Source organism: Lepidochelys olivacea, assembly GCF_965140295.1.
Source record: "Lepidochelys olivacea isolate rLepOli2 genome assembly, chromosome: 2".
In the NCBI taxonomy this organism is placed as follows: domain Eukaryota; kingdom Metazoa; phylum Chordata; order Testudines; family Cheloniidae; genus Lepidochelys; species Lepidochelys olivacea.
In genome coordinates, this window is record NC_140412.1 from 157827970 (window position 1) to 157855509 (window position 27540).

General features: G+C 43.1%; 1 protein-coding gene across 2 annotated transcripts in view; it reads right to left on the bottom strand.

The window, feature by feature from the left end:
• Positions 1-27540, bottom strand: part of TGFBR1 (transforming growth factor beta receptor 1) — a 71783-nt gene that overhangs the window by 43213 nt on the left and 1030 nt on the right. For both annotated transcript variants that reach the window (XM_084621248.1, XM_084621249.1), the window contains exons 2-3: positions 16097-16348; positions 13097-13339 (exon numbers count right to left, since the gene is read on the bottom strand). In XM_084621248.1, coding sequence (XP_084477374.1) covers positions 13097-13339; positions 16097-16348 — 495 coding nt within the window. The remainder of the gene's footprint in view (positions 1-13096; positions 13340-16096; positions 16349-27540) is intronic.

The window sequence follows — 27540 nt, forward strand, 5'->3', positions numbered from 1 at the left end:
TGACCAACACTTCACGTCACAAGTGGCAGTGGAGTTATTCCTTAAACTACAAAGGCAAGAGGAGTGAGACTTTGATCTCACCATGTGTAGTAGCTACAACATGATATTGCTTGCAGCAGTCATGGAGGTGCTAACCACAGTGGAATGCCACTTTTGGGCTCGGGAAACAAGCACTGAGTGGTGGGATCACATCATCATGCACATCTAGGATGATTAGTAGTGGCTGCAGAACTCCAGAGGAAAGCCACATGGGAAAGTCATGGGACTGTGCAATGAGCTCGCCCCAGCCCTACCGTACAAGGACATGAGAATGAGAGCTTCCCTACCATTGGAGAAGCGGTTGGCGATTGCACTGTTGAGGCTGGCTACTCCAGACTGCTACCGATCGGTTGCTAACCAGTTCGGAGTGGGAAAGTAGACTGTTGGACTCATGTTGATGGAAGTCTGCAGGGCCATTAATTGCATCCTGCTCTGAAGGACTGTGACTCTTGGCAACGTGCATGACATTATGGTTGGTTTTGCACAAATGGGCTTCCCTAATTGCGGAGGGGTGATAGATGGCACGCATATTCCAATATTGGCACCAGACCACCTACCCACCGAGTATATTAATTGCAAGGGGTATTTCTCAGTGCTTCTCCAGGCACTTGTGGATCACCACTTCACGGACATTAACACAGGCTGGTTTGGAAAGGCACACCTTTCGGAACATTGGCCTGTTCAGGAAGCTGCAAGCTGGGACTATCTTCCCGTAACAGAAGATCATTGTAGGGGGAAGTCGAAATGTCCATTGTAATCCTGGGAGACCCTGGCTACCCCTTAATGGCATGGCTTATGAAGCCATACACGGGTCACCTTGACAGCAGCAAGGAGCAGTTCAACAACAGGCTGAGCAAGTGCAGAATGACTGTTGAGTGTGCTTTTGGCTGTTTAAAGGCCTGCTGGTGCTGCCTCTATGGCCAGGTCCAGCGTCCCAATGACAATATTTCTATGCTTATAGCCGAGTGCTGTATGCTACATAATTGTGAAGGGAAGGGTGAATGCTTCACTCAGGGCCGGACTGCAGAAGCTTAGCGCCTGGAGGTGGAGTTTGAACAGCCAGAGACCAGGGCTATTAGAAGGGCACAGTGTGGGGCTATAAGGATCAGGGATGCCTTGAGGCAGCAATTTGAAGCTGAAAGCCACTAATATTTGTTAGTGTACTCAGGAGTGCAGTGCTTGTAATGTTAAGTGGAGACTGGTGCACATGATGCAATATGTGGGTTTAACATAATTGTATGTTGCTTTGCAGGGCTCATTTTGCTTTCCATTAATAGAACAAAGATTGCTTTCAAACCAACACAATTCTTTTATTAAAAGACAACAGGAGGAGAGAGAGTCAAAACAACAACAACAAAAAAATCAGCAGAGGGGGGTGAGGGAAGGGAAGGTCCCAGGAGGAGGAGGGGTCCCAGGACAGCTAAAGATTTGTGTATGTCCAGGGATCATATCCAACCTTCTCCTTTGGAGTACAATGCAGAGGGTACTGTACTTCAGCAGGGCCAAACTGCAGAGGGATGGGTGTTGAGTGCAGTGGGTAGTGAGAGTCTTCAATGCTGGACCGTGATGGGGGAGGAGTGGAATGCCGCAGCTATAGACTGGAGCCAGGAGGTTGATAAGAGCGTGTTGGGCACATGGGAAAGAATTTTGCAACACTGGCTGCAGGGGAGCGCAGATGCAGAGCTGCTCGGTTTGAAGAGCTAGTATTGTCAGGAGCATGTCTGCTTGGCACTCTATAAAGTTTAAGAGTCGCTCCGTGGCTTCATTGTGGCATGTCACATTCTCCTTTTGGTCCCTCTTCTCGCTGTGCAGCCACTCCTTCAATTCCTATTTCTCATATCATCATGCAGAAAGTCCTCCTCAGATCTTCTTGGCCGCTTTCTAATTCTGCGCAGCCATTCAGCCACTGATAAAGAGGGAGGCTGGGCTCGCAAGGTCATCTCTGTGAAGTTTAAATGCAACATTTTACAGAAGCAGCATTGTCTGCAACACTGAGAACATGGATTCAGTGATTTAAAACTCTCACACCTGTCACTAACTGGCTGACCCCAGGCAAGCACACATGAACCAGAAGCCCCCCAAAATCGTGAGTAGGAGCAGGGGCACGGTCAATCACTCTTCCCAGACCCTGCTGTACACTGGACACATGGCTCTTGGGGAAAGCCAGCACTGTAAGGGGATGGGGGTGGGCTGATGATCATTCCTGTCCCCACACTTTCCACAGTGTGTGGATCACAGGATGTGATCATTATGGAAGATATCTTGCTATTGAGGGTGAGCAGGGAATCAAGGGAGGGTGTTCTCCACAACTGCAGCTTCTGCTCTGGTCCCTACATTGCTCACCTGTGTGCAGCAATGGTCCCCCTCTTCCCTGTGACAGCACAGTGGCATGGGAAAGTTACCGTTAGTGGGGCAAGAAACAAAGCAGCTCTACTGAAGAACCTGCGGCAGCAGATTGCCCAGTATCTCCATGAGAGTTTCCTAGAGATCTCGGAGGCAGATTCCCGTGGAGTGAGGGAGTCAATCAACAACCTGTTCTGCTGCTCAGAGTAGGCATGCGGTGGGAGAGAAGTCTGCTTTTTGCAACCCTCCTTCCCCCCCCCCCCCCCAACTCGCTTCAGCAATTCCCAACGTCAAATCCACTTGCCAGGAGCCTCCTCCCCTGTTTGCGCTTCACCAACATCCGACAGCTGTGACTGGCTGGCCTCCTCCAGGATAAAACAGCTCCTGGCTGCATGCATCTCGGACCTCCGAATCATCCTCTGCCTCTGGGTCCCCCTTCCCTTCCTCATCCAAGATTTCCTCCTCCTGACTCAGTCCACTTTCAACTGGCACATGAGCTACCAAAGTATCCACAGTGGTCTTCGCAGTGGAAGTGGGGCTGCCGCTGAGTACAGCGTCCAGTTCTTTGTAGAACCAGCAGCTCATGGGCACAGCACTGGAACAGTGGTTTGCCTCCCATGCCTTGTGGTAGGAATTCCGCAGCTCCTTCACTTTGACCCAGCACTGCAGTGTGTCCCGGTCATGACCCCTCTCTATCATGACATCTGTCCATAGGTATCATAATTCCTACAGCTGGAGCGCAGTTGGGAGTGAATAGCCTCCTCTCCCCAAATGCTGATGAGGTCCAGCGGCTCAAAAGCTCAAAGTGGGGGATCACCTGACGCGTGCGGCAGGCCTGGCCACCGGGAAAGATGCGCTGAGACCACTGCACTGCGTCACCGAGCAAACAGGAAGGGGACTTTCAAAATTCCAAAGCAATTTACGGGGTGGGGATGACAGTTGGTCACCTGAGGGCAGTAGAGTTTAACCGATGACCAGAGAGGCAAGAACAGGCATTGTGGGACACCTCCCAGAGGCCAATTGCAGCGCTGTAATTGACCATGGTGTCTACACTGGCACTGAAGCGCAGTAGCCCCGGCGCAGAAAGTTGTACACCTCTTGTTGGGGTTGGTTTTTTTGTTTTGTTTTTTAACAACGCTACAACTGCGCAGTTTCTGCACACTAAGTGGCTTGGCAGTGTGTACACCTTGGGAGTTACAGTGCAGAAAGCTGCTTTACTGCACAGAAACTTGCCAATTTATACAGGGCCTTTGTTTCTTTTGTGTGTTTCGTGTGGGTTCTCACACACAGCTGCAATCAAATCAATCCTCAGCAAAACCCCTCTGCCCACATAGCTCAGTTTCTGATTGGTCTTGCATAGCCTGTGTTTTGGATAGTGGCTTCTATTGTTTCAGCTATCTATTCCACAAAAGGAGTTTGATTGTCTTCTTACCTTTCTCCTGACTGATAGCTATTATGCCCAACAGCATCAATTAGGGTTAATTCTTCCCACCCCATCCCTGCATCACACCCACCCCATGAGTTCCATCCAGCATCTCAATGGAGTCCAAAATGGTGACATCCTGAATGACCCATTTCAAAAACAATTTTTTTTTTTAAACACAAATAACTGATACAAGATTAACTATATACATAGCATTTGTCAGGACTTTTCATATCACCTGCCCAAATTGGTTTTACTCTCAGATCTCGAGTTTCTCTCCCTGCCCGATCTGACAAATGTGTTGTTTCTGAGAAATCAGTTAGCTGGGATGGAGACTGGCCATTCCATTTCAAACTTCAGTTTCTACAGCTACAGTCTCAGGTCTGGACACATCTACACTGAAAATTCCTAATCTTGATACCTTCTCAGATAGTCCTTATGAACAACATTGATTAAATCCTGGGACCTGACTCTATCCTACACACCACTTTGTTTGAGTCAGTCAGTACTGTAATAGGGTACCGCTAAGGTTTATTCAACTTTGGTCTCCTATCCTTTCTTCTAGGATCATGGAATGAACCCCTCTTAAAAGTTTCTCCATATGACCTTATTCATAGAATCTTTTCATTGTATCAATGGCTATCCTCCCATTTTTCCCCCCTAACAGAGGTGTTAGCTTTTTCAGTTTTGGTTTATAAGGTTTCTGTGTAGTCCAGATTTCTTTGTTCCTCTTCAGCAATTCCATACAAGAGGTTTGTGGAGATCTCATGTTTTGGTATGAGCCAGGGGAGTGCTGGGGCCCACTTTGTAGTCATTGACTGGTGTTCTATAAGCCATCACAAGAAATGAGATATGCTGGCCCAAATCCCTTTGATGATGTTCTACAAAGTTAGCCAGCTGAACTCCCAAAGTTCAATTGAACCTTTCCAACACTCCAGCAGATTGTGGGTGTGCCAGAGTGGTATTGTGGATTCCTAAGGAGTGTTACAGCAGATTTGAGAAGCACTCTGATTTCTTCACCATATTTGGGTTCTCAGGTGAGTTGCTCACAGACCAAAAGAGAAACTTTGAATCCATTCACTAGAACTTCTGCTTCTTTTCACAGTCTCTTGGTTCTTTATTGGGTAAGCTTTATTTTGTGAAGTAGCCTATGGCCACCAACAAATATTGATTGTCTGAGACATAGTTGGGCCTCTACCAGTCTACCAACAGCAGTGCATTCCATTGGTGCAGAGAGGCTCTCACGGTCTTAGGAGGATCCTTCTTTACAATGCATGAATCTCATCTCCCCACACACAATTTTCTGCATCCTGCCTGCATTTTACCACATAAAAGCATTCTTAGTTTGGCTACGGTCTTTGCAACCCCAAAAGGTCCAGCAGTTTTAGATGTTGGCAGTGCTGGTATTTTGGTCCCAGGATAGAACTGACCAAAGGGGAGTGAGTTAATATCTTTTATTGGACCAACTTCTGTTACTGAAAGACACCAGATTTCAAGCTTACCCAGAGCTTTTCTTCAGCAGTTTTAGAGTCATGACAACCTCAGAACTTCCTTCTTCAATGTATCTGGTACAACTAGCTAATACCTGTATCCATCACCCACTGGCTTCTCCCTCCCCTCCCCCCCCAACCCCATCTCATCTTTAAGCTCAAAGCTGTCTCACTGCACCTGAAAGCTTTCACTGTGGCATTCTGAGGGGATACTATAGTCCACAGTGGCTGCATGTGCCAAATGATTTTCCAGTCACATACTATTCCAATATTGGAATTCTCTCTTTGGGAAGCCTTTAATTCGTCTCCTCCTGAGCATACAAATCCCCTGAAAAGCCAATTCCTTGCCATAGTGCTTGGGGCACCATTTGTAATCAACCAAACAAGACATCAGCATTACCATGCTAGAGTCCCGACCTGTGTGTGACTGAAATCATAGCACTATAGTTTTGCCAAAGAGTCCCTTCATGATTCCTGAATCTGAAAAGCAACTGCAGGGATGTCTGGTCTGTCTGTACCTCTGTGATTGTCTGGAGAGTTGGCCTGTTCTGCATAGCCTCAATTTTCTTTGTCAGTGGAAATTCCCCCACTTTACTGATTGTGCGCCCAACAAACTTTTTGAAACAATTTACGTCTCTTTGGATTCAGTTTTAGATACAAAGCTGTAGGCTAAATCACAGGTCCTTGGTAAATGTATCTGTTTTTGTCAAAAGATTTTAGCCTGCACCAGCATATCATCTAGATATAACAAAACAGGATGAGAGAGGAATGCCATCTAATACCCTCTCAAATGTGGTAGGAGTATTGCTTATGGTGAAACCCACAACTTTATACTGCCACAGGCCTTGTCCTGCTGTGAAAGCAGTTTTTCCCTCCGTCTTTTGGATCCATCTGCACTTGCCAATACATACTTTTAAGATCCAGTGTGGAAAAACAAATTGAACATGCTACGGCATCCAGGGTATCATCTGTTCATGAGTGGATGGATAAGAATCCTTTAAAGTGACTTCATTTAATTTTCTATTGCCTACTTAATCTGGTGCTATCTTTTTTTTCTTATCTAGAACTATGAGTGAGGCCCAAGGACTGGGTGAAGGCTCAATTATGCCTTCCTGATATATTTCTTAAGTGGCCTGTAATGCCTCTTCCCTCTTTGCCCCTGATAAAATGATGTGGTTCCATCCACTATCAATCTGGTGCTGGACCAGTGCATTACAGCCTCATTGTTGGATTGGGAGAACAAGTCCCGATTCTTAAGATTTTCTGTTTAAGACTGTTCTGTTGTTCCTCATTTAAACGTGCAGCACTGTGCAAGAACTAATCCAAAAGTAATTCTGAGAGCTCAATTTTATCCCTTTCCCCTTTATAGTTTTCTTCTATGCCAGCAGTTACTACAGCCACTGGTTCATGTTTTGTAACCATAGCTCCTTCTTCACTATTTGCAGCTTGTCAGAAACCATTCAGCAAGTAGTAGAGGGTCCAGACTTCACAACCACAAGTACTTCAGCTGCTAAGATTTCCTTGAGGATCTGGGTCTCAAAAACAGGTCTTCATTCTATCTTTCCTTTGTTAGAAAGCTACTACACCAGGTAGCTGGTCATAGTTTCTGTCCCTGGAAGCAGGACAATTTGTTCACTGCAAACCAATTGGCTACAAATTATTTGCTTCACCTGGATCACATCTGTAAAGGGAATTTCCATAGATTGGATTTTCAAGACTTTTCCTGGTATTTACTAGTCATTAAAATGCATACAGATTATTAGCTCATCCATTATCTTAACTACAGAGGCTTCAAATTTTTAAACCCAATCCCTTTCCCTGCCCTTCCCCCACCCAACATCTTTGGACCTCTGCACATTCCCCAGTCACTGCCTTGGCAGAGACCAATTTGGTGGTGGTTTTGATCTCTTATTTCCTAGGCTTTTGAGCGAGTATGGCCTAATAACTTAGACTAGACCACTATCCCAGAGCATTACACTGATTCTATTACATACTGATAGCCAAACTCCCCTTATTGTTGTTAAACTGCCTAGAACTAAAGATGATCTGTGAGGCTGATCCTTGTACCTCAAAGCTTTGCCCCTTCCTCTTGATATTCCGCCTCCTCCCCATCTTCCAAACTAGGTGAGAAGCTTTCACTGGTGACTGTCTGCCCATATTCTATTTACAACAATCTTTTTTATGGCCAAAGTATTTCACAGTAACTCCCCTCGCTCATCCCCCCACACTTACCTAAATGGTCTCCTTTAATTATTGTCAATTTCCCTTGTTTTTCAAACCAAACTTATCACTTTTTTGTAATTGTTCAAAAATGCCATGAACCAAAAATTAGAATCTCCTTTTCAGTCACACGGGAGTAGAGAGCAGTACTAATAGGCTCCTAGCAATTAGCTTCCATCTTCCTCACTAGTGGCTGCTTCTGCTACACTGATGCAAAGAACGAGATTTGAGTTCCATGGAAAATTCCACAGCTGTGGAATGATTCTGGCCTCCTTTCACTTATCTTTATCTGCAAGTCCAATTCCAGCTGAGCATCTATAAGCTGATCCACTGTCCACTTATCCTGAAAGTCCTCATTGCATCTAGATATGACAGGAACACAAGTTTGTGGGTCCTCTGCCAGTTCAGGAGGAGTCGCTTTTCCCTCTTCTTCTAGCTCTTTGCTGTGAACTGGCCATTTCAGACTGATGGCTGGCTCCAAACTGCATATCAAGGGTTAGTACTAGATCTGGATAACTCAGCCTCTTTTCTGGGAGAAGTTCTGCAGCACCATTGGAGCTGGCTGCTAGAAACCTCCTTTTTGGTTAGTTCTCCCAGGCACTGATTTGAGCTAGGACGTTGAACTGAGGCAAAAAGCCTCCCAGGGAGTTTTTCCATCAAAGATTGTTTCAACTCAAATAATGGGGATTTTGCACTGTTTTACATAGTCTTTTCCTCTCCTGAGCCACCCCCCCGGCATCTGTGACTTACAAATAAGGTAGAAAATGAAGATATCCAGTCTTATTTACCAAAGTCCTCTGGCTGGCCCAATTCCATATCCATGTAGCTGCCTTCCACTGTGATCTAGGACACTTATTTCATAGCTCCTTAAGTCCTGGCTGCAGCTCATCTGGTAGTAAGTTCCAAGTTGGCCAAAGCTTTCCTGGCCTCCCCCATTTCATGGAAAATCTTTTGGTAATATCAATCCAATTTTCCATTCCAGACAAGGAGAATTAAAGATGGCTTGGACTTCCCAATCTGACCAGACCCAGTAGCTGTTCCTCCAGAGATTTCATCTCTGCCTGCAAGTTCGTTCTCAGCTCTTTCTGAGAAACTTCCACATAGTACTTTAAACACCTTTGGCAAAGTGTCCAGCCTTTTGTTGTTGTTAAGTTTCCAGTTCGTGTTTAACTTCTTTTTGGCCATCTGATTTCTGCTACCACTGCCATTATTTGTTCCATTTTGGTTCAACAGGGATATCAGCTCGCAGTTTCTGTCCTGGGAAACTGGATTCCAACCTTGCATCAGTGTGACCCCTTTTCAACCAAACGCTTTGCCAGTTTTGGGAATCTTGTATTTTTCCATTAGGAGGAGAAATTGATGGAACTAGGTATTTCTTTGTAAACAAACAAGACTGCATTATCCTGTTTCCTCTAAATACAACAAGAATCAAAGAGAAGGAGACCGTTTCTTTGCTCACAGTTCCAAGCCTCTTCTCTGCCAGCACTTTACCCCAAAAAAGTGCTCTGCTTTATCAGGGTCTCGCTACCAGGGCTTCTCTGCTTCCCCCCCTCCCCCATACTTCTGTGGTGTTTCTCTGGGGCACACAGAGTTGCAATCAAATGAATCCTCAGCAAAACCCTACCACCTAAATAGCTTGATTTCTGACCATTCCTGCATGGCCTCTGTTTTGAGCACTGGCTCCTACTATAAAGAGCTTGATTGTTTCTTACGTTTATCCTGAATGGGGGTGATTATGCCCACCAGCTTCAATGAGGTTGAAACCAACATAACTGTATATTTGAGATTATAAGGCACTCAAATACTGGATAATTGTGGCTATCAATACAGTCAACTGGTCAGATTAAACTAAACAGGCTCAAAGGCATAATAATAAGGGGACAGGATAGTGGCATAAAAAATTATGACCAGTAAAAAGAAGGAAATCTGGGTGGCTCCTGTTACCATTCTCAAACCACAAGAGCACTACAACAAGTTTAAACATTTAAAGGAGCGGAATTCATACTACAAGATATTACCACAATATGCCAATGGCCTAGTAAAAGTCAAGAGAGGATTACAAAAGTATATGGACAATGAGAACATCCAGTCACATAAGTTAGGGCATTCTACATATCCTATAAGGGTACCGTCTCATACTTAGGGCATAAACCAATCAGAGTTGGGGGTTATTAGAAAGCTTTCCCTGTTAGGAAACTTGTTTTCCCCTTTCTCACCCATCTGTTATTGGCCATTGCTTATTCAGGATAGTAGACTAGATGCTCTAGTAGTCTGACTCAGCATGGCAATTCTGTGTTCTTATGGATGAAATCAGAGGAGTCATATGCAAAGCTGGGAGCCACTGAGCAGCTCTCTCATGTATATTCTTGTTCCCAGAAGCAAATGGAAGTCTCTCTCCTGGCACCAGTCCCTGGTGTTTCAAGTGTTAAGTATGGCACCAGAAATCCAAGTGAATATTTTCAACATGGAACAAAGACCCAAAAAGGTAACTGAGGTAGAAGAAAAATTGGGAGGGCTGTTCCAGATCAGTAGACAGTCACTCTATAGGAAGACCAATTAACAGTCAAAATAAAATTGGCCTTCATGGAGTGACTCTCTGCCAATCCAGAGAGAGCTGTGGGGAAGTAGCAAGCAAGAGGAGAACAGAGGGAGGATAGTCCGGTCAAAGAAACTGGAATTATAGAACCGCCAACATATTAAAACATTGATACCATGGACCAAGAGATTGGAAAAAAAAAAATCTTTATGGTTCTCTCCACAAGTTTTTGTTCTTCTGAGCCCACAGATTCCAGAACGTAATAACTTTAAAACAAACACAACAATACTCAAACTAATGTAGGGTTTGGGGGGGTGTTTTTTGTTTTTTTTTTGACAGCCATCTTGACTGAACTAAAGTTTCTAGCCTTGGACATTTATGGGTAAGGTCAAAATGAATGTGTTTTAATATCTTATTTTACACACAGAGTCTATTTTCAATTATACCATGACTTGTATTTTAAACTATTTCTTATGAGAATTAAGCATAATAAAAGATTTAAATGACCTAGTCCAAGCAATTTTTGTAAAGTTAAAATCTAGATGAGCTAGTAGAATTTGATAGAAATATGCACTATAAACATGATGTGCTATTTGCCCATAATTGTAGCCTTGTTCTCTGATGTTATCATAAAAATGTCTAGTTTTGATGCTGCAATTAAAAAGTGCTCCCAAAGTCCGTGCTACACTAGGCTTCCCCTGCAGCTCAACCAGTAGTTACACAGGTGAGCACATACAAAAAGATGCTCCTTCAGATATGGAATGGACATAGAAGCAATCTGTAATTTACAGAAACATCTATTCTTGCTCCACTCATCAATTCACCCTCAAACAATACACAGGCACACTTGCAAATCTTAATAGATTATTAAACATGGCACCTTCAAAGAGCATGGATATATCAAATCAACTTTTAATCAATTAAAATAATTTTACATTTAAAGTCGTAGTTCTAGCTTTCAATTAATTTCCATTATCTGTTGTTTATCCCTGCTAAGATGAAAAAGGATTCTTTACTGCGACTGTCCTTTTTCATTTAGCAGACACCCCTCCAGACACACACACTTACTTTAAAAGGAATTCAACACATTGTAAGTACCATTTACATAGAATCACATCTTGGTCTCAGTATCTATTTTTTTTGAATAAGCTCAGTTTTGGAGATAGCATTCATTCGTTAACCGCTGCTGGAGTGCCAACAGTGGAATATAGGACTTTGTATAGAAACATAGTGGCTCTTCCTAGCCTCATTTGAAAACAAAAAAGAAATCAGTTATATATGCCATGAAGCATACAACACCCTGTAAACTTTCAAACCATTTAACTTGACAATCAGTACAGTTTTAAATAATTTCAGAACTGCACATTTTAGAAGTCATTTCCACATGAAGAGCGAACCTATTTCCTCCTTATCTAGATAAGCCTCAACCCTTACATGAACATAGCACCTCTGAGGATTAAAGAGTAATTCAGTCTCCATGCTCACCATCAAACATTGGCCTCCCCTGCTGGAACTGCCAAAAGGGTGCTGAGATGTTTATTTGAACTATATTGAAATAGATCAGACTCTCATTTCATACAGATACTGGATACTAATAATTTTTTTCTACTGACCTGGCTGAACTTTGAACTAGTGATTTTTTTAAAAAAAAGTCTCAGTAGTGGATTAGCACAGAATTTTTATTTTGAAATGTTATCTTGAGAAACACTTCTAAAGAAGAGTGGTATGTTTGCGTTAAAAGTTCACTGTATTTCTGGTCGATTTATAGAAGGGATTAGTGAAGTTGTTCCTACCAACAAAACAGTTAAAAATATTTAATGCGACAGAAGGCTGAGGTGAGTTCCAAATATCATCAGGTACTTTACTCTTCTAGAAGCACATATGGAAAAAGCGATCCATATCACAAAGACATCACCCCAACAGGATTGCCTGTGCGGTTAGTAGAGAGGTTAAGACTAAATGAGCATATAGACCACTACTCTCATCCCCTAGTCAGGGGATCTTAATAGGGATAAACCCATTTTAGCAGGGATTAAACCTTCCTTCAAGTCAGAGCTGAGACATTGATAAGAGTGCTTAGGCAGAAATTCTGCACTATTGCCCTCCATGCCAAACCTATCCTATACATAAAGAGACATTCCCAGGGCTGTCAACACACCGCCTTTCACAAGTAGTAAGTACTCTAAAATATATTAAGTGGTACTGGAGAGTGTGCTCCTCAGAACATGGTCTCACAACAACTGATCAAACAATCTTTTTAAAATTTAGTTGTGTTACTATTAACACCATCAGAATTCAGAAGTGAAATCTATTTTCTAAGAAAGATGTTCTCTGCCTTGATTGGTCCTGCTTTGAGCAGGGGGTTGGACTAGATGACCTCCTGAGGTCCCTTCCAACCCTAATATTCTATGATTCTGTTTTATTTGATAATGTTTCTGAATGCAGAGTCAAATGAAAAACTGATCAGGAGATTCAGACATAATAGCATCACTAACTTGTAGTACTATCTAGCTTCTTCCCCTTGCAAAAAGTTAAAAAATATTAACCCTTAAACAAATGAAATGCTAAAACTAATTATGGTAGATTTATTCCAAATTACTCCTATGCAAACCTGTAAAAAAAGTGCTCTCTTACTCATTTCTCATGTAGAAATACATAGATCGCATTTGAAAGTTTTCAACTGGAGATTTTACTAGAGTTTAAGGATTTAGGTCATATCTATGCTACAGCTGTTAAGTGGCATAGCTACAGGTAGCATCACTATAGCGCCATAGTAGAGACACTTCCTATATTAACTGAAGGGGTCCCCCTCACTTGGATATAGTTAACTCACCTCTCCGAGAGGAAGAGCCCAAAATCATTTTTCCATCCATCTAGCAGCAGCTGCACTGGGAGTTAAGTTGACCTAACTATAGTGCTCAAGGTGCAAATTGTTTCACAGATGAGAGATGTAGCTAGGTTGATCTAGGTTAAGTTTAGACCAGGCCTCAGTCACATGAAGCAAGACTTTCATCAACAGATTTACAAGTATTAGAAATAAATTACCTGACCCAGAGCCAGAAGTAGTCATATCATAAATTAAATCTTTTAAAGTAGTTCCTTCTGATATAAAAGGGCGATCCAATGAGGGATCTTCTTCACTTGGTACACGATGATGAATGACAGTACGATTATGGCAGATATACAGAATCAACATTAATGAAATGCAAACAAAACAGACTGGTCCAGCAATGATAGCTGCCAGTTCCACAGGTCCCAGATTAGAAGATGATTCTCCAGAAGTAGGGCCTAAAAAATGGAGGTAAAAAAGAAAAGTAATGTTACTATTTTGTAATAGCAAATATGTTTTTAACAAAGGGTTCATTTTTTAGTATTTGTGGAAGTATATTGCATCGGATAATGGTCTTTGAAGAATTCTTTTAATGCATTTTATTTCAGTAAACACAGTCTTAACTCAGCTCTTTGAGAGTCATTGGTATATATTATGGAGACTGAAGCTACATACATTAAAGTACAGGGAAGTTAGAAAGATTTATACACATTCGATGCAAGCCATAAAGCATTATGACGCAAGAGACTTCTTAGGTACTATTCTGTACTATTACCAGCAGGAGAGTGAGTTTGTGTGTGTGGGGGGGTGGAGGGTGAGAAAACCTGGATTTGTGCTGGAAATGGCCCAACTTGATGATCACTTTAGATAAGCTATTACCAGCAGGACAGTGGGGTGGGAGGAGGTATTGTTTCATGATCTCTGTGTGTATATAAAGTCTGCTGCAGTTTCCACGGTATGCATCCGATGAAGTGAGCTGTAGCTCATGAAAGCTCATGCTCAAATAAATTGGTTAGTCTCTAAGGTGCCACAAGTACTCCTTTTCTTTTTGCGAATACAGACTAACACGGCTGTTACTCTGAAACCTTTCATTCTGTACTTAGTGGTTTATTTCTTGATATACACCTTCAAAATAATATTTAGGAAGTCTGATGGATGCCCTGGTCTGCCGTCAGAATCATAGTTCTGGAAGGGACCTCAAGAGGCCATCTAGTCCAGCCCCTTGCACTCACGGCAGGACTAAGTAGTATCTAGACCAGTGCTTCTCAAGCTCTCTGATGTGGGAGGACCAGCAATTTTTCCCCCCCAATGTGCATGCAGACCAGCAGCCGATGGGTCGCGGACCGGCATCGGTCCGCGGACCACCACTTTGAGTAGCACTGATCTAGATCATCTAGGACAGCTCTTAAAAAATCTCCAGTGATGGAGATTCCACAACCTTCCTATGTAAATTATTCTATTCCAGTGTTTAACTAAACCGCCCTTTTTGCAATTTAAGCCCATTGCTTCTTGTCCTGTCCTCGGAGGTTAAGGAGAACAATTTTTTTTCCTCTCCTCCTTTTTAACAATCTTTTATGTACTTGAAAACTTATGTCCTCTCTCAGTCTTTTCTTCTCCAGATTAAAAGAACCCAATTTTTTCCCCCCCAATCTTCCCACATTGGTCATATTTTCTAGACCTTTGATCATTTTTATTGCTTTTCTCTGGACTTTCTCCAATTTGGCCACATCTGTATTGAAATGGGGCACCCAGAACTGGACACAATACTCCAGTTGAGGCCTAATCAGCACGGAGTAGAGCAGAAGAATCACTTCTCATGTTTTGCTTACAACACTCCTGCTACTACATCCCAGAATGATGTTTGCTTTTTTTGCAACAGCATTACACAGTTGACTCATTTAGTTTGTGATCCGCTATGACCCCCAGATCCTTTCTGCAGTACTCTTTCTTAGACAGTCGTTTCCCATTTTGTGTGTGTGCGCAACTGTTTACTCATTCCTAAGTGGAGTACTTTGCATTTGCCCCTATTGAATTTCATCCTATTTATTCAGACAATTTTTCCAGATCATTTTGAATTTTAATCTTATCCTCCAAAGCACTTGCAACCTCTCCCAGCTTGGAATCATCCGCAAACTTTGTAAGTGTACTCTAATTGATGAAGACCCAGACCCTGCAGGACCCCACTTGCTATGCCCTTCCAGCTAAATTCTGAAGCACTGATGATTACTCTGGGAATGATTTTCAAATAGTTAAGCATCCACCTTATAGTAACTCCATCTAGATCAGGGGTCTCAAACACATGGCCTGCGGGGCTATTTCCTGCGGCCCGCCAAGCTCCCACTCCCCACCTACCTCCAGGCCAGGAGTGGGCAAACTGCAGCCCATGGGGAAGTTGGAATGGGGGCGGGGGCAGTGAGGGGAGGGTTTCAGTAATGCAGCCCTCGGGCCAATGCACTAGTCCTCATGTGGCCCTCGTGGTCATTTGAGTTTGAGACCCCTGATCTAGATTGTATTTCCCTAGTTTATGAGGTCATGCTAGAGCCTTACTAAAGTCAAGATCTCTCACATCTACCACTTCCCTCCCCCATCCACAAGGCTTGTTACCCCTGTCAAAGAAAGCTATCAGGTTTGACACCATTTGTTCTTGACAAATCCATGCTGTTACTTATTACCTTCTCTTCAAGGTGTTTGCAAATTGATTGCTCCATTATCTTCCAGGTACTGAAGTTAAGCTGACTGGTCTGTAATTCCCCAGTTGTCCTTATTTCCCTTTTTATAGATAGGCACTACATTTGCTCCTTTTCAGTCTTCTGGAATCTCTCCCATCTTCCATGACTTTTCAAAGATAAATCACTAGTGGCTCAGATATCTCTGAGTATTCTAGGGTGTATTTCATCAGGCCATAGTGACTTCAAGGCATCTAACTTGTCTAAGTAATTTTTAAGTTGTTCTTTCCCTATTTCAGCCTCTGATCCTATCTCATTTTCATTGGCATTTACTATGTTAAGACTTTCAATCACTACTAACCTTTTTGGTGATAACTGAAACAAAGAAGTCATTTAGCACTTCTGCCATCTCCACTGTTTTCTGTTCTGGTTTTTCCCACCTTCATGTTTACTTGTACTCAGTTTAGTTTCCTTAACCTTTATAATGAGCTTCATTGATTTTACTTTAAAAATTACTTTAAAATTACTTTAGAAAACAAAAATCTTTACCTGGTGTTGGAATTTGAAGTTCTATTTTATTGCAGTAGTCTGTGACACAGCAGTAAGGCGCAGTAACAACTCCATCCTTTGACGAGAGGGCACAAACAAATGGCCTGTCTCGTGGAATCAGATCAACTTCTGCTATGCACATGCTATTGTGTATGAGTCTGTCTGGAGTCCGTGTTACTGACGCAAAGCAGAGCCCATCCGTCACACATGTAAAGTTGTCTTTTGTACAGAGATGGCAAAAACACTGTAATGCTGTATTAAAAGGAAAGAGGTTGCGGTAGTCATGTTAAGCAATGTTAGAACTATGAAACTGTCAAAAAGTAAGTGGCAGAAACATTTTCCCTGATGCCACTTTTCAAAGCTATGTACTGCATCATAACACAAAATGCAAATATGATGCCTCTTAATAGGCTAACACAATAAGGGAGTGGGAAAGAGGATTATAACAGGAAGCTTGCTTCAGCTTTGACTAGGTATAGATGAACCATACATACATACACACACACCCCACAGATGCAACACCCATGACCTGAATGTAAGTCTGCTAAAAAATAGAAAGGTGAATTTTGAAATTCACTGTAATGTGTACAACAACGTAACACCTGAAGTATTAAGGACCCAATCCTGCTCCTTCTGAAGTCAACATTCAGTTTGTTTCAATGGAAACAAAAGCACATCGTTAGCGTGGAAGATCCACCACACAGTGTTAGCCATATGTCATGCATTAAAGGCACATTGTATTTCCCAACAGTTTATGCGCTCCCCACCCAAGGGGTGAAGTTCTTTAAAGGACTTATCCAACTCCCATTTAACTCAATGGGATCACTCCTTTTGACTTTAATGGGAGTTAGACTGGGTCCTTGTTGTCAGGCTACCGAAGGAAACTTCCACATCTAGAGTACAGGCACTACAATGGCACAGCTATAGCGCTATAGCTATGCTACTGTAGTACCAGTAGTGTAGACAAAAGGTCTTTTCCCACTACGTAATGGTAGATAGTTTGACTGAAGCATGTGTACACACCTGGGGGTTAGGTTGGCATAACTTGGACACTCAGGGCTGTGAAATTTTCAAGAGCCTTCAGAAGGAAGCCTACTACGTTTATGCATGGAAGGGCTATAGAGGAAAAAAGTGCTATTGACCAAAAGACAATCAACTAAAGAAGCTAATTCAATATCAACATCCCACCCCCATCTATTTGTTGAGAGTGTGTGAGAGTGCAAGCGAGCATGCACACACGCTACAGGTTCAAGTTTGTTCCTCGGATAACATTTCTCTTTTGGTCCTCCCAAGATCTTGCCAAGGAACTCCAGCAAATAGAGGTACATGAGGAATTACTATTTCAAAAGTAAAGAAAAGTTTAAGTTCGATGCCATCTGTATAAAGACACAATGAAGGACAAAAGCAAAGGATCTTTGCTTGCAAGCACACCTTTAATGAAACATGCAGTTGTCTTAATTACACCAGTTAGTACAAGTGAAAGCTTAAAACATTCATGGACAAAATCCAAAGTGTAGAAGACACACCAAGTAGTAATGAAGTGCAGGGATAACCAGAGGTGATAAGACAACTAGAAAAAACTTCAGCACTGTGCCTTGAAGTCTCACTTGTCTTCAAATGCTACACTCACAGTGTTTAGTTCTGAAGTGTAAAATATGAAAAAGAATTAAAATAAGTGCATTAAAAATTACGGGACTGGAGGGATTGATCATTCAAGAAGATTAGAACAACTAAAGGACCCAATCCTACCCTCTGCCCATGGATCTCATCCCGCCTCCATGGAGGGATGTTGGATGCTTCCATGGCAGTGTTCCCATCTTTCCCTGAACAGCATAAAGAACTTTTGGTGGTAGGGGAAGATCAAGGGAGAAGTAAGATGGAGCAGTGTTCCCTTCTCTCCCTGCCTGCCTCCCCACCAAGCCCTAGAGATTTTAAAGGAATGGTAATACAGAGTGGGCATTACCTTTTCCACCAAACTTCTTCCAACGTAGGGAATCCCACTTTAAAAGGACATGGACAAGGGAGGCCCTATGGTAGGAAAGAGGTGAATTGGAGGATGCCCTGAAATCCATGGGGGTTAGCCCTGCAGCTCAATCTAAGGGAAGGCTTACAGTATGGTAAGAATTCTGTTCAGATTGCCTTAGAATTTTCCTCTCCCTTTATCTCTGCTTGTACATTTCACCATAGGATGAGGAGATCTGGCTCCAAATATATACAACTTGGAAAACAAGAAACCGAGAACAAGGTCTAAAAATATAAAAAAAGGGTGTAAATGCTAAGGAGTTTAAATGATTTGATTTGTTTAGGATAGACCAAGGAGACGCAAGGAACTGTTACCAACCTTTCCATAACTGCGGTTCTTTGAGATGTGTTGCATGCCTCCTCCATTCCTCTGTAGGTGTATGTGTGCTTCAGTGCACAGTTGGAGAGTTTTCTCCCCATATAGTGGTATCTATCGGGGCAGCACAAGCACCCTCCACTGCCTCATGCATGCATACATACAGGGCAGAGCCACTCCTGACCCACCTCAGTTCCTTCCAGAAAGATGCTGATAGAAAGGGGGAAGAAAAGCGAATCACAGAATGGACATGTGAAACACACTTCGAAGAGCAACAGTTACAAAAAGGTTAGTAATAGTTTCTTCTTTTGTGAACGATTGCACATTCTCATTCTACTGTAGGTGACTCACAAGTAATCCAAACTGGAGGTGGGTTTGGAATCTATTAGAACAGGGACTGGAGGAACACTCGTCCAAAACTGGCAAAATCTCTAGACCACAGAGATTACATACAACGAGGCAAAACATATGACTAATGATCAAAACTAATGCCATTCTGCAAATGTCTAATATGGGAAAGTAATCCAGAAAGGCCACAGAATCTTCTTAGGACCTAGTCAAATGACCCAACGCTCTATCCAGATGCATCATGTTAGCCAACTGATAACATAACCAAATACAACTGGATAGTCAAGATGAGATCCTCTGAGTGAATAATGGACAGCCTTTCATTGTGTGTGCAAAAAATGATGAACAGCTGTGTCAAAGACCCAAAAGGCTTAATTCCAGTCTAGATTAAAAGAAAGCTTAAAAACATTTAAAATATGAAACCTCTCCTCACCTTCACTGAGCTTCTTCACAAAGCCTCATTAGTTAATATGAAAACTGGAAGCCTCCTTAGACAGACGCCTTGGGTGAAGATGAAGATAAACTTAGTGTAGAAAACTGTATACAGAGAATCTGACACCAAGCACCCTCAAGTCCCCACTCTTCTGACCGACATGATGGCCACCAAAAACGCCACCTTCACAGAAAAGTGCAATATGGAGCATATCACCAGATGCTCAAAGGGGAACCATCAGCTTGGCTAAGACTAGATTCAAGCTCCATGAGTAGGGACCTATCAAATTCACAGCCATGAAAAACGCATCCCAGACTGTGAAATCTAGTTTTCCCCTAAGAAATCTGGTCTTATTGTGTGCTTTTACCCTATACCATACAGGTTTAACAGGAGAGACCAGCATTTCTCAAATTGGGGATCCTGACCCAATTAGGGAGTTGCAGGAGATCACAAGGTTATTTGCAGGGGAGGAGGGGCCATAGTATTGCCACCCTTACTTCTGCGCTGCCTTCAGAGCTGGGCGGCTGGAGAGTAGCTGCTGTTGGCTGGGCACCCAGCTTTGAAGGCAGTGCCCTGCCAGCAGCAGCGCAGAAGGGAGAGTGGCATGGTATAGTATTGCCACCCTTACTTCTGCGCTGCTGCCTTCAGAGCTGGGCAGTTGGAGAGTGGCAGCTGCTGACTGAGGAATAATGGAAGGTAGAGTGATCATTCAGAATTTCAGTTTCTTTAGGAATTTGTTTAACTCACTCAGATCTAAAATAGCCTGAGACACCTCCCCCCCTTTGTTTTCAGGATCCGGAAGCATCTGTAGTAAAAACCCTTTCCCCTGAGCAACAGAGGGACCTCTTCTATAGCCCCTACAAGAAGTGACTGTATCTCTCGTAACTTGGCATTGTGAAAGATGTCCCTGAAGAGGAACAGGGAAAGAGGCAGGGGGAAATAGAAGGTTGTAACCCACTTCAACGATCTTTAGAACTCCATGCATCCAGTGATATGGGCCTAAGTACAAAGGAAACAGGATAGTGTTTTGGGGGGGTGGGGGAGTGGGAAAAGGGGGCAGATAAAAATAATCAAGGAAGGAAAAGATGGTACCTTTCTTAATTTTAACAATTGTAAGGTATTCTTAAACTGGTACTCTGTCCTTGACTAAACCACCAAAATGCGTGCTTGGAGAATGCAGCCTGCCTCAATGTACTGGCAGCTGCAGGAATGAAAGGTGATGGTGGATGTGTTTTGTAACGTGTACTCTTCCCCCCTTGACAGGTCCTGGATTCGAGGTACAAACTCCAGAAATGGCTGGGTCTGATGTGGATGGAAGGACTTTGCCACCAGAGTATAAATTCCCAGCGACTTCAGCATTGCTCTGTGTCCTTGAGATATTGCAGATCCTCATCACTCTTTCTGGAAAAAAGAGTGACAGCCTCAAAGGTGAGGTCCTGGATTGTCTGTTGAACCTTTGGGTGAAGACCAGAGGACTGCAACCATGAAGACTGTTGCAGAATAAAGGAAGAGGCCATGCAGTGAGCTGCAGAGTTATAGAATATCAGGGTTGGAAAGGACCTCAGGAGGTCATCTAGTCAAACCCCCTGCTCAAAGGCAGGACCAATCCCCAATTTTTGCCCCAAATCCCTAAATGGCCCCCTCAAGGATTGAACTCACAACTCTGGGTTTAGCAGGCCAGTGCTCAAACCACTGAGCTATCCCTCCCCCCCTAAAAACCGAGAGGAGACAAGGCTGAGGAGTCAGTTGCATCTAGATCAGCCTGTAGAGCTGTTCTGGAAATTAACTTGCCCTCCTCCACCATTGCCTGAAATTCTTGTTTTGTCTCATCTAGAAGCTTGTCAAACTTCAAAATTGCATATCACAGGGTAAAACTGGGCAGAGCTTGTTGGTTTGCAAGATGAAGCTATTACCCTCCCGTGGAATAAAGCTTCCTTCCAAAGAGTCTAGTATCTTAGCCTCCTTTTGTTTGTTGGTGTCAATGCAGCTCCCTTTCATTAGCGGCAGATACTACCAGAAAGCACAGAGGGGGATTGTTGGGAGAAGAAAAGTTTGAACTGCTAAGAGGGGATATAATACCTTCTATCTGCTCTTTTTGCAGTAGGTGGCAGAGATGATAGAGTCTGCCATAAAACCTTAGTAGACTCTAGAAAAGCCTTGACAGAGCTCTCCTTGATGGAGGCACTAATATTAAAGTGTCCACAAGCCTGTTGGACTTTTCCTGAACTTGCTCTGGACAAGTGTCCAGAGCCAAAGTCATGTGTCACAACAACTCCTGTTGGGCTTTGGGGGTTATTCAGTGGTGGGGAAATAGGCTCTGCCATGACAGCCTCATCAGAGACGAGGAGGAGGATGCCAACGGCTCTTGGGGATGATCCTATTGAAACACTTTGCAGGATAGTTTGAGAGAAGCTGTGGGTGCCAAGCCCACTACTGAGGGTGAACTGCTTATGGCACTGACATTCTTAACAATCAGCAGAGGAAGTAGGTTGGGAAGGATGTGGGGTGCTCTTGATTGAGAGGGGAACCCCGATAGCTTCCAAAAAGGCCACTGATATGACCCTGGTCCAAATGTGAGCAGACCAAGGGTCTTTGTGGTATGCTCCACGCTGGAACTGAGGCTGAAATCAGGTGGGCAGGCACTGCACACAGGCTGCTGGATGTATCCAGGCTGACACACATGAACACACTTCAGAATTCGAAGAATCCACTCCTACAGACCCTGGATGTGCTATCCTCATCAATACCAGAGAAGCAGGCTCAGATTCTGGAAAAGGGGATACCAGTGAGATCATCTGTCACTTTCCCCTAGACAGCACCATTTTAATCAGTACGCTAATTGTCAAATCCAGTAGTCCCCCATGGTGCAGAGGTGAAGCTGTGAGTGTTGGTACCTTCAGTGCTGGTGCCAAGCAAGAAACGTGAATTGCAGGGAAAGGCAGTACCAAGAGATATAACAACTCTCTCATAACCACAAACCCCTCAGGAGCAGAAAACATTGGGAAGTCATTCTGATTTTGTGGGACCAGGACCTTAGGCAACAACAGTGAAGCGACTCCCAAAGTGCTTGATCTCAACAGGCCTGAACTGGGCTCTGCAGTCAGTGGACCTCCCCATTTTGAGGCTCGTTCTGGGGAGTGCCTCCCTTCTGAGCACAGCTCCAAGTCCTTGGTAGAGCATCCGATCTTCAGGTGACTGCTATTGAGTCCTTAGATGGCATACAGTACCTCTTTGACATGAATGAAATCCATCCGTCCATCCTGAGACGGCCATGGCTGGAAGAGCACTACTGACTGATACAAAGCTGCTCCATACCCAGGCTGAAGGAGGTGGCTCTGATGGAGGAAGGAGCATGATTCCAACAGCCCATACTTCAGTCTAAGTGCCCTGTTCTTTTTGGATTGGGACTTTAACCTTTTACAGCTAACTGCACCTGTCCGTATTGTGAGGCTCTCCCAAGCATGTAAAGCAGCTGAGGTGTGGGTCACTAACTGGCATTGGCTTGCCACAAGCGTCCAAAGCCTAGAGAATGAGGCATAACTCCAGCACCAACACCAGTATCTGGAGGCAATGTCAAAAACCATTATTTAAAAACAAAACAAAAAAACAATGCTCAGCTAAGCTAAAACTAACTACTCTACACCAGTGGGTACAAACTATAACAACTATAATGAGATAGAGAAGAGACTTGCACAGGCAATAGAAAGGAACCAAGTGGGAGGGTGGGGGTGTTGGAGGCAGCTCCACCCTTTATGCCTGTGTACAGTGCGTAAGGCAAGTGATACCCAGTCACGTACCACTAAGGGAAAAATACTGCTGTCACCCGAAATTGGGCCAGCTAGTAAGCTTAGGGAGGACTAATGACCCACCAAAGTTTGGCAGAAAGCAGCACATTTATTATTCTGACAGCTAAGCTTAAAAGAAGGGGGGGGGGGGAGAGTTCCACACTCTCACTCGCATACTCACACTCCCAGGACAGGCACGGCATTGGAGATGTCAGGATCCTTCAAGGTAAGTGTTCCACAGCACAGCAATGGATGGTGTGATGAAAGTAAGTCTTCCCAAGGCATGACGGAATGCAACGCAGCGGACTACTGGCCAGGCAGTCCAAGTGAAGGGCCTTCAAGGGAGGTACAAGCTTATGAGTGCACTCTTGAGCATATGGCCACTTCCCCTTTTAAGGAACTGCTCCTCATGGCCTGCGATTAGAGATGACTTGGCCACATCTGGTTGGTCACACTCCACCTCAGGCAGTGTCCATGCATTGGGTGCATGATCACTGCCTAATTAGAGTCCCAGTCACCTTTTCTACCTTGGAGCTCCTCTGAAGCAGCCCATTCATCCCACAAGCATTCCAGGAGGGAGGGGGAAAGCCACTTCACAAGTATTCAAAAAGAGGGAGAGGAGACAAAAGTGGAGGGGGAGAGTGTAACAGACCTTTTGAGCACAGAGATTATACATAGCACAGTCATACAGAGCATACAGACCACTGCTGCTCCTACTACACTGAGTATGCAAGTGTGACCCCCCCCACCCCTGCTTCTTTTGAGCTTAGCTATCAGAATAATAAATGTGTGGCTTTCTGCCAAACTTTGGTGGGTCATTAGTCCTCCCTAAGCTTACTAGCTGGCCCAATTTTGGGTAACATTAACGGTGGAGAATGCTGGTAGCTTAGTGGAGGATTTGGCTCAAGAGTAGGGGTCCCCTGGTGCCCCCCAGTAGTCTCTTGGGTGGGTCTGGCCCGAGCCTGCGTGAAAAGGTGGTAGGCTAGCAACCCACTGCAGGGAGAAAAGGACGCCACTGTTGTGTAGGGCAAGGGAAAGAATTAGGTGCAATTCTCTTTCAGTAAATATCCCCTGATGCCCCCAATAGCTCGAGCCTGTGTAAAAGGTAGTAGGCTAGCAACCCACTGCAGGGAGAAAAGGACACCATTACTAAGTATGCCACTGTGGGGCAAGGGAACAAAAAAGGCAAAGCAGCCCGAGCAAGAATAAACCCCCCTTGGGGAGCGGCACCGCCATCTGGGTGTTGGTAGAATGGCTCCAAAAGAAAGGGGCAGACCCCTTGATGCCAGGGGCGGTTCCACCTGGGGAGTACAATTCCTGAACTAGAGCTCATGTTGGATAAATATGTACTTATAAACGGTCCCAATAAGGCGGGACTGGATCATGCAGCCGCCTGGCTGCTGTGGCAAGCAGGCTGGCGACAGCAGGCAGCAAAGAGTCAGCTCACCACTGAAACAGATTCACTCAAGGACCGATGTAATGAGTTGGAGAAGGAAAGGGATGTGTGGAAGCCACAGGCTTTGACTGCTAGCACCCAGGCTTCTTCCCTCTCTGTGGCCGCAGTACAGGCAGCCACAGCAGAGGAGGAGCGGGGGCGGGCGGAAATAGAGAATGCCGCTCTGAGCCAGACCACTAATCTGGATTTTTAGTTCTGCCAGGAATTGAGAACATGAGGGAGAAAAGGAAAGACGGCCATGGTGTCTAAAGGAAAGTGTAATTTTGCTACCTTCTTTTAAGAAAAATTCTTAATTGGAGAAGGAAAAAAAGTTATCAAGAGCAATAATTTTTAAGAAGTAAAAGTAGAATAGGGAAGAGAATTAATAAGTTTTATAAATAAAATATGCAAGATGAAAACATGAGGTATGTGCAAATGATGACAGCCAATATGAGCTGCAACAGTGTTTAAGCGGTGAACTCTTTGGGGGAAGTATTGATCCTTTTTTTTTTAATAAAATAGAGCTCCCATAGAAATCAGGGTATTTATAACTTATGAAAAATGACTTACTGAAGGTCATAAAGTGTCTAATTGACAGCCCTAGGTATATCATACACAGAACAACTTTCATAATGTGACCCATTTTATACTCCTTTCTCAGCCAAAACTTCCACAGAAAGAGCATTTCGCCTATAGAATCAGTACAGAATAGAACTAGTTTATTGAGCCACTAATTGTAAATTTTAACAAGTTATAAGAAGTCACTCAGAGGGTTCCAACTAAAAGGAATAAACATGGTTCTCTTTGCAGTGCCAATGCCAAGAAATGGGTCATCTGACTTTAAAATTAACTACCCCCGAGAAAGCATTCACACCAGAGAAAAAACAAGACCTCAGATCACATTTTAACTTGATATCTTACATGTAAAATTATTCTGTTTTCATCTGTATTTTTGTGAACCAGAAGAAAGTTAAACTTTAAAAGGACACCCTTAGTTCTGTTAAGTTTCTTTGATTGCCTTTATGAAAGAAAGCAATAGCAAGGTGTCTTTAAAAACATTTAAAATTTAAAAATTCAACACACTCATACTCTTCCATCTGCTTCCCCACACTAACACAGGTTTCCCCCCACCATACCCAATAAGCTCTCTAATGGGAGAGATCAGTTTTAGTAACATGAATTTGAAATAAAACGGGTAAAGATAAGTGTTATTTTTAAGATGTGATAGCAGAACATACAAACAAGAAAATGATAATTCACGTAACCGCTATGTGTGGTTCCTAGATTAGGTCCATGCAGCACTGAAAAGAAAAGGGTTGGAAAACAACTTCTTTTTACAGGAATATATCTATTAATGTATGTCAAGACCAAGATGATCTCAACTAAGGCTATGTCTACACTGCACTTTTGTCATTAATACTTTTGTCTCCAAGAGATGTGAAAATACCGCCCTGAATGACCAAACTTTTGACAAAAAGCACTGGTGTGGACAGCACTTCAACAGTGGGAGACACTCTCCCACCGCTGAAGCTACTGCCCCTCATTCAGGGTTATTTTATTTTGTCGTCAGGAGAGTTCTCTCCAGGTGACAGTGACTACTGCAGCCACACCATTGCAAGGTGCATAACGTAGATACAGTCTAAGTGATGGCCCAAAGTTTGAAAACCAGATTAGTACAAAATAGACACACGGTTCAATTCTTAAGTTTAGTACTTGTATAGGACTAGAGTGTCATTATGGTGGACCTCCATAAACATTACATCATAGGCAGATTAACTCTGAAAATTGTACCTTCTCTGCAAGTGATCAGAAAGCATACATACAAGTGTTTTCTATCATCACTATCTTTTCTTGGTCATTCAGCACACCTTAATGAAGCCGGTGACTTAGAAAGATCCCATTTTTTATACTACCACTTAATGGCTCAGCTAAAACAGAGGTGCTTAAGTGACTATCAACCTGTATGCCCAGGGAAAGGTTCAGAGCTCAAAGTTGGCTCTCTTTCAGTAAATATTTTCTAGCAGATATATGAATTATTTTCTACATAATGTAAACTTGAAACAGGCACAGTTATGAAGATTAAGTTGCTCAAAAGCTGCTGTGTTTGTCCAAGAAAGCCAGAAGCAACAAGCTATTTAACTTCATGCTTTCTTCATTGCTTCCATGTCACAAAACCTTCATTTTCCTCAAAATAACTGGTCCTCATTGTGCAAGACAACTTTAGGCAGAATGCAAATTACACTGACTATTATTGCTCAAGGTTAAGTTTAAGATGTTACCCATCGTCTGCAGAGAAACCATAAACAATTGGGTAAAACCCAGACTGTAAGGCAGGTCTCAAAGTTACATACCACCAAACAATGATTGCAAAAGAAAAAAAGTCTTGAAACTTTCCAAGTTTCAATTTAAGAAAAAAGTGTTATAAAAGTTACAAACATGCAAATAATATACTAGAAGTACTGCTTTTTTGCCTAAAAAGTAACTCAGTAAAATAATAAAATTTAAAAAAATATGCATGTGGATTACACACCCACACCCCTTTGTGTTCATTATTGCAATTTGCTGGGTTACAGAAAGCAGGTATATGAAGATTATGTAACCAAACAGGTCTATGGATGTTTGTTTTAACATGTAGACTCCTCTTTTTTTTTTTTTTTTTTTTTTTTGAGGATACAGACTAACATGGCTACCACTGAAACCTATTATCAATGAGATATTTACTAAATCCGACCACCAAACATATCACTTTTGCTATTTGGAAAATTCAAGGTACAATTCTGCTATTGTCTTTAGTTCCCCAAAAATCACAAAACAGTTTCTGCAATATCCTTCACAACACATATGTTGTTCTGACATCAGATCTACAGCAGGAGTCTGCTGGGGGAGAGAGAGAGTGCCCAAAGAGCCAGGTAAACATTTTAGTATGCTGTACTTATTTATAAAATGTGTATTTTGTACCCTGTGGGTACAAAATTAAGGTGCTTAAGTACAATGCACAGATTTGCAACTTAAACAGCATTAACCTAACCAATCACCCAGGCCAGATCTGATCACATACCTGGTGTGCATGAGCACATAACACCAGCGTATTGCAAGCCAATGCCT